Genomic DNA, 12,130 nt, shown 5'->3' on the forward strand with positions numbered 1-12,130 from the left:
GGCAGCGCATTCTCCAACTGTAGGCCTCAGCCCCGGGCCCTTGCCTTCCTGCAGTGCCCTCTACCTCCTCACCTCCTGCCTTGGACCTACCCTTATGACCTCAGTGCCACTTCCTGTAACATCCTCCCGTCGGTCCCTGGCCCTTGTGCAGCCCCAGCACCCCATGCGTACCCCAGTGGCAAAAGGCTACTTAGGTGTCTCCCCAAGTATCCTACTGACCCAAACCACGAGGGGATAATCCCACCTCATACCTCTAGCCACTCAAAAAGCATGTGAACGGAAAGTGGATGAGCAAATGGCCCCTAGAATGGCATTGGTGAGGGCCTGTCTACTGTCAGCTCTCTGTGGACTCAAATACCTCTAGGGTCCTTGATTTCCTCTCATAAAATAAGATAAGGTCCCATGCTTTGGGGTTGCTGGGGAGCCAAAATGAGTATGCATGAAGCTCTTGGCACTGTCCTGAGTCAGGGCTTTCTGGAATGTCAAGCTAGGTGCCTCCCAGGAGGCCGGTGAGGTGGAGTTCTCCAGATGCCCACCAGGGGGCATAAGGCCCTTCAGATTCCGAGAGGTTGCTACCACTCTGGGAAGGAAAAATCCCAGATCAGCGTCAGAGACAGTAACAGGCACTCGGGATCCTTGGCCAGGCCATCACAGGATTAGTGTCCTCAAAGAGTGACCGATACAATAGAAGGGGGAGTCTTCAACTTCCCCTACCTTCCTGTCCCCCAAACCCACCAGCTGTTTTTGCTGGTTATTTCAGAGCCCTGGAGGGACCCCTCACTGTCTAGATCCTGACCCTTCCAGTCCCTGACTTGGGCATCTCTGTGGAAGATCACGTAGGACTGGGGCTCACCCACCATTGTGTCCCCGCTTTGGTGATCACAAGGCCTCCTTGGGCCTGGCCCCCACCTCTGCCACATGGATGCTGCTTCTCAGGCGCGAACCCTCACCGGGGAGCCCAGGTCCTGCCTGGGCCTGAATCAGAAATGAGCACTGTCTGCAGACCCTGCGAGTGACCCTGAGGCACACTCAGCCTTGATTCTAGGATGCAGCAGGGCCTGGCTGGGACTTAGAAAGGCTTCCCAGCCTCCTGCCAGCTGTCTATGCCCTTTCAAATGGTGGAGTATAGAGCCAGCTGGGATTTGCCACTGATGGCCCCCGCCCCACACCTCCACTGCAGGCCAGCAAGCTGGTCTTCATGAGTACCCTGGGGTGGGGAATGGCATCCTTGTCTGAGAGTGGACCCCCGAGGAAGGACCCTGTTTCTCCCATCCCGACTACCTCTGGCCAAGCTGGCCCCTCTCTCGGTAAACCTCTTGTTTCCTCAATGAGAGTCAAGGTCAAGAGCAGATTGAACAAGGAAAAAAGAAAGGGAGGGGCGGGGGGTAGAGCACAGGGTACTGTGGAAGGCATTTATAGCCCACTTCCGGGCCTGCGCATTCTGTGTGTATGGACTCAGCCACCTGTGGTTAGAAACGTTCAAAAATTGCACCTGTACCAAATCTGTACAGTCATTTTTTTTCCGTTTTTCCCTAAACAATACAATATAATAACTATGTACATAGCCTTTACATTGCGTTAGGTAGTATAAATAACCTAGAGAAGGTTTAAAGTATACAGGTGAAGGTACATAGGTTGCATGCAAACATTTCACCATTTGATATGACAGCAGTGTATCATGAATTCAGACATCCACAGCGGTCCTGCACCCAGGCCTCTGGGGTATCAAGGGACACTTGGACCTTCAGTCTGCTAGCTCCATGATTCTTAATGCCCAATCGACTTTAATGTCATAGTTCTTGTATCATTAAATTTGATTGAAGCTATCACAAGCTCCATTAGGAAATGCATTTCATTTGTTATGGAAAAAATGGCTGGAGCAAAAAAAAAGGCACCTGTCAAGATTCAAAGTATATCCCTTGTTTTCATGATTGTCTCGAGTGTCACCCCGCAGTGGGGGTCATCAAGCCTTGAGAGAGACTCATCTGGCCACACCATGGCGCCTTCACTCCTAAAGGCTTGGGGAGCCACTTCCTGAGGCTGGGCATGGAGGCTGCACCCCTACCCAGCAGGCTGCTGCTAGCCGGGGTCACCTCGCGTGGCTCAGGAGAAAGTCCCCAGCCTCGAGAGTCCCTCAGGCCCCGCACTGACCAGGGGCTGCTGGGTCCTTGCTGTCCTGGATCGCACTATGTCATGCTTCCCTACCTAGGCTCACCAGCCAAAGGGAGGGGATCCTCCCTTTGACGGGGACTTCTGGCCCCTTCCCCCAGACGCTAAGTGGGACCTGCACCCCTGGAGAGCAGCGTGAGGATGGTGGTGGGGTGCACACTGGACTGAATTCCAGCCTCCTTCAAGCCCTGAAGCCTGAGGTCATGTTTCTAGGCCTGACTTGCCAACAGAAGAGTTTGCAAGGACCACGTGGTTGTGAGGACCGTGTAGTGGTGTTTTTATTTATTAATGTATTAATATTATTCTAAACCTTGAGGTGATTGCTGAGAAAATTCACATGAAAGCTCTGACACTGAGCTCCCCTCCAGCCACTGCGTAATCAGGCGGTCCTGGGCTCCCCTTCTTTGCCTGTGACTGTCCCGTGATCCCCAGCTCCCATCCAAGGCAGAAGTTTGTGCTCATGTCAAATTGTAATTCCTGCACGTGTGGGCCCCTCGCAGGTTTGCAGGCCGCTCCCTGACCCTCAGGCGCTTTCTACAAGGATCTTCCCTTTTAACCTCTGACATCTCCAACCTCAGCAGATACTTTGGGGGTGGAGACAGGCCGGAGGAGGATTGGGGTCCTCGAGCCACATCAGCAGGAGCAGCATCGAAGCCACTTTCACAGAGCAGGCCAGCCAGGGAGCACCTTGAACATACTGGGCAGAAAAAAGTCTGAGACACCCAGAAGTGGCCCTGAGCTCCCCTTTGCAGACCATCCCCAAAAGAGCACCTGGGCTCATGTCCTATCTGAGATAAGTGAGGTGTCACTAGATAACCTCTCACCTGTGACCCTCACTCATTTCAGGGTCATGCCTGGCCTCCATCCCCCTGTTCCTTTCTTGAAAGGAAATCAGGCTTATCAGCTGTTGGAAATATTCCAGAAATAACCAGCTTTTCATGCAGATAGAAGCACGCAGGAATCCTGTTCTACACCTGCCTTTTCCTGTCTTCTCTTCTTTTCCCCCTTTGCTGGGGGTTGAACCCAGGGCCTTGACGTGCTAAACACCACTCTGTCACTGCCAGCATACCTGCCAGCATACCCTGGTACACTTTCCTTATCAGTATGTGAGTCCTGGGGATGTGGCTCAGTGGCACAGCGCCTGCCTGGCAATTGCAAGGTCGTGAGTTTGATTCCTGTACCCAAGAAAAAAGATACTTAAAATAAATTTTTAAAATATTTATGTAGATGAGAATTTTATCTCTATGTCTTTCCCTGCAGAACAACTTCATGGACGCTGACCTGTTCACCCATTCCTCTGGATGGGCAAGTAGAGTTCTCTGGCCCAGACTTTGGCCTCATAGGGAGCAGCTCTAATGAAAACCAGATGTGTGTGTCCCTGCACTCATGGGCAGATCATCCACAGCACAGACTCTCAGAGGTGCAGTTGCCAGGCTGAAGGTCCTAGCTGTTTGCAGAGCTGATAGAGGCTACTATGCCCTCCAAAGACAGAGGCAGCTTCTGCTGTCAGCAGTGAGATGTGGGCCGTGAGAGGAGAGGATGTGAACGCCTACTGCCTTTACTTAAAATATTGGCTACGAAGCTTAGGAAGTCCCCATGCCGACCATTAAGCTGGCCCAAAGGGAAGCCTGGTTCGTGATCTGCCCAGGAAAAAGGCCTTTCCCACTCCTCAGCCTCAGTAAGGTGGTTTCCCTCCTTGGTCTCTGCCCCACAGATAAACTGCGTGACATTCCCTCACCCAGACACGATGCCCGAACAGCAGCTGCTGAAGCCAACGGAGTGGAGCTACTGTGATTATTTTTGGGTAAGCTGTGCCTCAGTTTCCCCTTTATCAGCCCTCAATGACCAGCTGTGTGTCCTGGGGAGGAGCAGGAGGGACCTTGAGCTCAAAGTAGGGAGGCCTTTCTGACTGAGCCTGAAGTACTGGCTGTCAGTTTGTGTCTGGGGTAGGACCTGGACTCTGCTGGAGTCAGGATGGTTTCATCACCCTCGGGATCAGCAGGGGTTTTGCTGATGGCAACAGGGCAGCCCCAGCACTTAGCAGAGTTCAGAGGAGTGGAAGGGCCGTTTCCTCTGATGCTCAGTGAGGGCAGAAGACTAGACACTCGCTTCAGGAAGCAAACCTAGGCTCCGGACTTGTCACTGGTACGAGTGACCTTGGACAGGACCAAAACCTACGTGGGCCTCGCTGTGCCATCGAAGTCACGCGGGGGCGGTGTGTGGGATCTGGAGAGATCCCCAGCTGCTCCAGAGGTTTCCCAGTTGATTAACGGGCACAGATATTCAACTTTCACAGGCTGGGGAAGGTTCTGCAGTCTGCGTGGATGCGCAAACGTGCAGATGTGCTCAGTGCCACGGATGCGTGAGCTTAAAATGGTGAAAGCGGTCAAGTTTTATATTATGTGCATTCCGCCACCGTTAAAGTTAGCAATTTTTAAGTAAGTGTGGCCACAGGAGTTTGGGTCACTGAACAGGACCCAGGAAGGATCTAGAAAACCCTGCAGCGCTTGACTAGTAAACAAACCTCTACGGCCGCTTTCTTTCCCCTCACTCTAAATGTCTGGCCCAGAAGGGATCTTAAGGATGCTGCTCACACCTATTCCAAGAGTATGGTGGCAGGGGCACAGGTGAGCATTAGAAGGACCTAGTGGCTGAGCAGAGATGGGAACCTGGGTCTTGGGGGACACTGGGGCATTGTTCTGAGCAGTGTGCCCCTCTGTGACATCACAAGCTGGTTTTAACTTCATCCACTAAGTATGGAAATACGTAACCCCAGGGTCCCCATGGGGAGAGGTTACAAGCAGGAGAAGGCTGTTTAATTACCATAACGGGGGACCTAGGACAGATGTGAGCTGATTGGCCAGCAACACAGCCTTATGGGTAGACACCAGGGTGCAACTCAGGCAGGGAGGGGCAGGAAAGGGTGGCCAGGTACCAGAGGAAGCACAGGGAAAACTAAATAGATCTCCTCCTCCTCCTCCTCCTCCTCCTCCTCCTTGTTTTGAGACACAGCCTCATTGTGGAGGTCAGGCTGGTTTTGAACTCATTATATAGCCCAGGCTGACCTTGAGTTCACAGCAAGCCTCCTGCTTCAGCCTCCCAAGTGCTGTGATTATAAGCATGCACCACCACACCCAGCCTTCATTTAAAAATGTTAAGAATATTTGTTTGCAAAGTTAGTTGGGTCCCAAGGTCCCATTTCACGACTTGGCTGTCTTCCTCAGGTCCTATCCGTGGATACTGTTTGTTGAGTACTTCATACAGGCTCAGCAGAACACCAGGCATATGGCCTGAAAAGCCCATGTGTCATTTATATCTGCCTTTTATCCTAAATGACTCTAGGGGATTACCTCATGATCTCCCAGTTTTCAGGTAAAGAAGCTCGGGGATAGAAGAGGTGGCTCGGCCAGAATTGAGTTTCTCCTCAGAAACCATAGTATCTTTTTACTTCCTGGGCTGTGACCTTTCACGAGTATCTATCAGAGGACACTGCTGCCTAAGTCACAGTGCAAGAAGCTAGTAGAAGCCAGAATGGCATGAGGGTGGAGGCATCTATCCTCGGGGTTGCATACGGCCTGCCCTGGCTTAGAGTCGGAAGGCCGGGATTCCCAGGAGGCCGAGATAGCTGCAGGGGTCACCTCGTCAGAAGTCCAGGCTAGTGCCAGTGAACCTTTCAGAGACTGAGTGCCCAAACTACAACCCCAAACCCACTTACTTATCTCTGAGTGTCAGCACTGCATTTAAACCCGAACATTGAGGCTTCAGTGTAGAAAAAACAACCTACCCATTAACTTGATTTGTCTTAAAAGCACAATGCCATGCGTGCCACGGTTGGTCACCCCTGAGCATGAGAGCCTGGGTCGTGGCCCTGTGCCCTTCTATTTGTCCAGAGGTTGGAAGCGGTACAGGGCGCATGCGTGGGGGTGGCAGCACCTCCAGAGCTAATGCATTAGTCTTAGGCTGCTTTGTGCTGCCAGCACCGAATGCCTGAGACAGAGTCATGGATCGTGAACAGAAACTTACTTGCCGCAGGGCTGGGAAGGCTGGGGAATCACATATTAAGGTGCCAGCATCAGTCCCTGGCAGAAGGCAGCAGGCGAGAGAGAGAGAGAGAGAGGCTGGGGATTTAGCTCAGAGGCATAAGCGCCTGCCTTGCAAGCAGGTAGTCGTGAGTTCGATCTCCGGTACCCGATTAAAAAAAAAAAGAGAGAGAGAGAGAAGGAGAGGCCAGACCTGCTTGTACAGCAGCCTCACTGCTGTGGTAACAGCATTAACCCACCCCGGAGGACAGGGCTCTCCCAACCCACCTCGCCATGGCGTCGCACTGGGGACTGAGACTCCTGACACGTGAGTGCTGGGGATCTATTCTGGCCTCAGCAGCCAGGGCTCCAGGAGAGACCTTAGAGATGGCTGCTCCTGTCTTTCTCAGCTGGGGTCAGGGTTGCCAGCCTAATCAGGGTCCTTTCTGGGCTCTCACTTCCCGATCCTGTATGTGGCTTTAGGCACCAGCTATTTCTGTTTGCTTCCCAGGCGGATAAGAAGGATCCCCAGGGCAATGGCACGGTGGCGGGGTTTGAACTGCTTCTCCAGAAACAACTGAAAGGCAAACAGATGCAGAAGGAGATGTCCGAATTCATCCGGGAAAGGTAAAGTCTGGGTTCCGCCAGCTCGGGGCACTGGGTACCAGCTGTCTCCCCAAGGGAGTAGACAGAAGACCCCGGCACCCCACATCCAGCCTGGGCCTGGATAGCGCTGAGGGGAGGTTAGATTAGAGTCCCAGACATATGACCCAGGGACAGATTTAGCCAGCAGATATGCAGCTTTGGCCTATCTAGTGCTCGTAAAGATTTTCTTTTAGAATACTGAAAGATTTTTACATTAAAAGCAGGACACCGAGCATCTGTCAAGAAAGCAGATTGTAAGGATGGACTCCACGTGGCTCATACAGCAAGTGACCAGAGCCAAGAAGCAGCAACCCTGTGGACGGGACACGTGTCCCCATTTCCCTGTCATCTGCACCCCTCCCTATGGGTTCCCTCACAGACTGCTTCGCCCTTTTACTGCCCCCTGACCCTCATTTGAAGCACTGTCCCTTACCATAGCCTGAAAGAGGAACGGCTTTCAATTCACCTGTGAACCAAAAACGCATCCCACGGACACTCTAGGCTGAAGCATCCCCACCCGTCCCCCGCCTGGAGGCTATCACGGTGGCTTATCTGTGGGGCTTGGGAGCATAGAAAGAAGCAATAAGTTCAGCCCAACGAGAAATAAGTAAAACTGCCCAAAACAAGACAGAGAAATCCCTGCCCCATGTCCTTTCCCTCTCCACTTCCTGGGAATCTGCTCAGCACACACCCACCCACACGCCTGCACGCATGCCTGTATGCACAGGTCTCCTTCTAGGGTTTCCAAAGCATGAGGGCAATATTAATACCAAATGGCAGTGTCTTTTAAAAATAATTCTTTTTGTTACAACAACAGTAAACAAGCGACGACGCTATGGTATTTTAAAGCACCTATGTCGTTAGGACACCTATTTTCAATTTGCATAATCAAATCTTTGTTTTATGGCCCATTAAACTGGTAGGAAATTGGGGGCTCCATCGCTCCATCGCTCAGGTGCAAGAAAACAAAAAGATAAAACAGGCAAACGGGGAAGGGGCGGCCTGAGCCAAAGCCTGAGTGTGTGTGTGGTTTACACCCACAGCAGCGTCATGGTAGCAGATACCTCTTCCTCCCAGAGAAAGTGCACATTGCTGCATCTTTTCTCGGTTCATCTTGGGGATCCCCTAGGAAGAGGGGGCCTTCCAGAGCTAGAAGAGGGGAGAGCATAGGCACAGAGGAGAGAATGTGCCTGGCTAGGCTCAGCTTAGGGCAGTCGGGCTGAGGGTGGCAGTGACACACGCTGACTCCAGAGCCAAGAGGCAGATGGCACATGCTCGGCCTGCACCTGGCGCCTGCCATTGGCATTATGACATGGCTAACCTGTTTCCAGAGATCTTGGCCACGGTCTGGAGGTGCAGTCACGTCCTCCTGGGCAGGGCTGGAGGCCAAACCAGACGGAGAGGAGAGCAAGTGACAGAGGCAGAGATAAGTCAGTGTTCAACTCTGGAGAACCAATCTACCGGCCAGAGGTGGTGGGAAAAACAAAGCAGAATTAGGATGAAAGCTGTGTATCTCTGCGCCAAATCCTACACCAGTTACTACTCGGGATGCTGCACTGGGTCTGGATCACCACTCTCTCTGTCATGGAGCCTTGGGTGATGGCTGCTAGGCAAGCAGGGAGCAAACTACAGCTCTGGACTCTTGGAGCCTTTCTGTTCCCACACAGGGTGTCTCTCGGGTCCCTGTCCTGTGCGCATATCGCTAGTTGCACCATTCTCTGGCCAGCTCTGGTTGTGATATGCACAGACACCCCCAAGCGACCACTTGGGAGGGAAACATGGCCTCTGACGGTGCACCTAACGTGATGTGCCCAGTTATACCACATCCCCAGAGCGCTGCCCCGGGAGTGAGCTGAGGGCCTGCCCGCTGGAAGCTGTATCTAAGACAGAATTTTTCTCTGGGGAATAGAATTAGCTGCAGCTCTGGGCACTGTCTGTTTCCATGGAAATCCTTCTGCCCTTAACAGTACTTGGCAATTAGAAGATGGGGACCATGGAGACAGGTGCTGTTCTTGCTTCTGAGGGGCTGAGGTCACCCGGGAGCATCTGAGCCCAAAGTTCTGGGCTGGAAGGGACAGCGGACACACTGGGTATCCCTGCTGGACCGTCCACATTGCATTGTTTTGCAGAAGGGCTCTTACACATCCAGCCTCATGCTTAGAGCTGTGCAGATGACAGCACTCATTTTCACAGCGTGGAGACAAACAGAAATATCCTAACTGTACTGATGAAGATCTGAGGGCCGTCCAAAGAGTTCCATTCATTTATTTAATAAATATTAAACACCTCCTGAGTCAGGCAGACAGACAAAAACTGATGATCTGTCATGATTTACGGGTTCCTCTGCACAGTTTTGATGTGGCAGGGTGGCAAATCTGGTCCATGATGTGGCAGTGGGGAGCCAAAGCATTGTGCTTTTCCTCTTCACAGGATAAAGATTGAAGAAGAATATGCGAAGAACTTAGCTAAGCTCTCTCAGAACTCCCTGGCTGCGCAGGAGGAAGGGTGAGTTGGAGGAGAGTGGTGAGGGGGCAGGGGACATTGAGGAAGAGCGGGCATAGGCCCACTCTGTGTGGGGAGCTCGCCATAGACCTGGCGCACTGTGGGATCTGTGCTCACGTTGGCTGCTCACAGCTCAAGGTGGATCCTCGTGACTGCATGTAGTGCCCGTGGCTCAAAGCAGGCATTCATGGTTCAGAATGGGTAACTGTAACTCAAGATGCATGTTCAGGGTTTGGCCTGGTTCTCATAGCTTCACATGGGTACCCATAGCTCAGGGTATAGACATCAGTGCTCCAGAAGGACGTTTCCACACTGTCTCCTCTCTTGTGACCCTGTGTGTCCTGCCAAGTGCTAGGGTGTGCCGTCCCCTCACAGGTGGAAGGAGCTGGGAGAAAACCAGGTCTGAGAGGAGTTGATATGCAGCTCCGTAGAACTCTATGGGGCGCAAGGCCCATACCCTGCAGTGATAGTGTAGACTTCTTTGGATGAGACCTGGATTGGAGAGCACTCCGCCCAAATCTAATAGCCACAGAAAAATTTGTAGTGGAAGAAAGACTGCAACCTTCTCTACTCTGTCTCAGCCCTCATGCGCTGTTGACAAGCATGACAAATGACACTCACACTGCGAACAACAGTCTGGCAGGTCCTTCTCACAAAGCTAAGCACAGAATTACCATGTGACCCAGAATTCCCTTCTAGGTCCATACCCAAGAGAAATGACCACAGAGAGTCACACAAGCATGCACAGAGTCCTGCTTACAGTGGACATAGGTGGAGGCCACCCAAATGTCATCAGAGGATGGACACACAAGTTATGGGCTGGGGATTTAGCTGAGCAGTATAAGTGCCTACCTGGCAAGTGCAAGGTCATGAGTTTAATCAATCCCCAGTACAAAACAAACAAGAAATTATGCTACATGCCCAGGGGATATCCATGGATATGCATGTGGAATGTTATTTATCAATAAAGAAGACAGGAATATCGATGCGTGCAAACCCCAAGAACATTATGCTAAGTGAAAGAAGTGAGAGACAAAAGGTCACAGGGTGTCTGATTCCGTTTATATGAAACAACCAGAATAGGCAAAGCCATGGAGAAGTAGCTAATCAGTGATTACCGAGGTTTGGGAGCATGGGACCTGCAGACTGAGTACATATTGAGTACTTATTTTCTATTAGGTGTGTATCGGTCTGCAGTGGCTGCGGTAACAAATACCACAGACTGGTATTCATTGATTTCCCCCTATTTCTGGATGTTGGAAATCCCAGATCATAGTTCCAGCAGGGCTAGGTTCTGGTGAGGGTTCTCCCCGCGGGTTGTACATGGCCATCCTTGTCAGGGTACATCTTGTGTGTGTGTGCTGGGCAGTGAGACTGAGTTTTCTAAGTTGTCTTATAAGCACACGAATCCCATCAGATTAGGGTCTCACAATTAACCTTCTATGTCCTTGACAGCAGCCCAGGCCGTTCATTTTCACCTGAGTTACTTCCTTAAAGGCTGTAACCCAGTTATACGTATTGGTGACTGGGGATTCAACATCTGGATTTGGCGAGGGAGGGTGACACAGATTCTTACTCCAGGATAGGATGACAGAATGGTTTGGAACGAGACTGGGGGAGTTGTGTAGGTTCAGATTCCTAAACACTACTGCATCAGTCCCATTAACTTGGTTAATTTATGTTACATGAGTTTCACCACAATAAAAATCATGGTGAGGATTCTCGGAGATCAGAGTTTCGAGTATCCCCAGGAGTCTACTCTATTCCCGCCCGTGCACCCCCTGCATCTATAATCCCTCCTACAAAGATCCCTGAGAAGGAAGATGTTGTTCTGTCTGTGTTTGTCAGAGCTGTGATGTTAGGAAAGTCCAAATCTGCTCTCATGGCCTGAAGTCCTTCCCAGGACAGAGATTTCGCCGTGCGAATGTGGCTTTGATTAAGGCTGTGCAGCAGGCGTCCTCCTCCCGGGAATGGCTTTCACCAGCTGAGTCAGCTGCGTACCACCAGGCGGCCCAGGAGGGCCAGCGTCTCTTCCCAACCTAAGTGGGGTTAGTTAGTTTTTGGTCCCTTTGCTCCACATGGCGGGCTTAGTCACTGGAGCAGGGAAGGGTCACATGGGAAGTAGCCCCCACCGTCGGGGCAGGGGCTTTCCTGAGGATCCCTGTGCCCTGCAATCACTGTGCTCCTCTGGAGTCTCATAGCTTCCACCTCCTCGGGCTGGGCTGCTGCCAAGGACACTGTGTCCTGCCAACACACAAGCATATGCTCCTCACCCCAGTGGCCCAGCTCCACACGCCAGGCCCGCCCCGCCATGCTGAGCACGCATGCACGTCCAGACACACATGAGCTCACGCACACACATTCGCCACTCACCTGTCCATGTGCACAGCCCATCGTTGTACACACAGTGACCTCCCTTGTACGCTCTTCCCAGCAGGCACCTAACCGTAACACTCACACCGTATCTGCACAGTATGCAGCGATGGGATTTTGCATGCACACTGCTTTGGACATTTAACCCAGCCCATCTTGGAAAGGTGCAAAGTGCAAGGCTGGAGCTTGGCACTTGGGGCCAGAGTAGGAAGATGCTGATGGAGGAATCTTGACTGGAGCTGTGTTTGTAACTCGAGCACGGTGTCGGGGTTACGTTTCACAGGACATGTGGGTGCTGGCGAATACACAGAATTACACTACCTCTCCCTTCTGTGTTCCTCTCCTGTGTGGGAAGGAAATGGGACTGTGGTCTTTCCTGGTTAGCACCTTTGATGGTAATAAGCATTTTGATCTGGCTTGCC

At 51.9% G+C, this 12,130-nt stretch overlaps 1 protein-coding gene across 8 annotated transcripts in view; it reads left to right on the top strand.

Moving 5' to 3' along the window:
- Nucleotides 1–12,130, top strand: part of Gas7 (growth arrest specific 7) — a 222,413-nt gene that overhangs the window by 190,254 nt on the left and 20,029 nt on the right. For all 8 annotated transcript variants that reach the window (XM_013148709.3, XM_013148708.3, XM_005002088.4 and 5 more), the window contains 3 exons: nucleotides 3,884–3,973; nucleotides 6,700–6,815; nucleotides 9,264–9,338. In XM_013148709.3, coding sequence (XP_013004163.2) covers nucleotides 3,884–3,973; nucleotides 6,700–6,815; nucleotides 9,264–9,338 — 281 coding nt within the window. The remainder of the gene's footprint in view (nucleotides 1–3,883; nucleotides 3,974–6,699; nucleotides 6,816–9,263; nucleotides 9,339–12,130) is intronic.

The sequence above is a fragment of the Cavia porcellus genome, unplaced genomic scaffold (genome assembly GCF_034190915.1).
Source record: "Cavia porcellus strain 051 isolate PalLab524CR breed Dunkin Hartley unplaced genomic scaffold, mCavPor4.1 scaffold_32, whole genome shotgun sequence".
NCBI classification, from domain to species: Eukaryota; Metazoa; Chordata; class Mammalia; order Rodentia; family Caviidae; genus Cavia; species Cavia porcellus.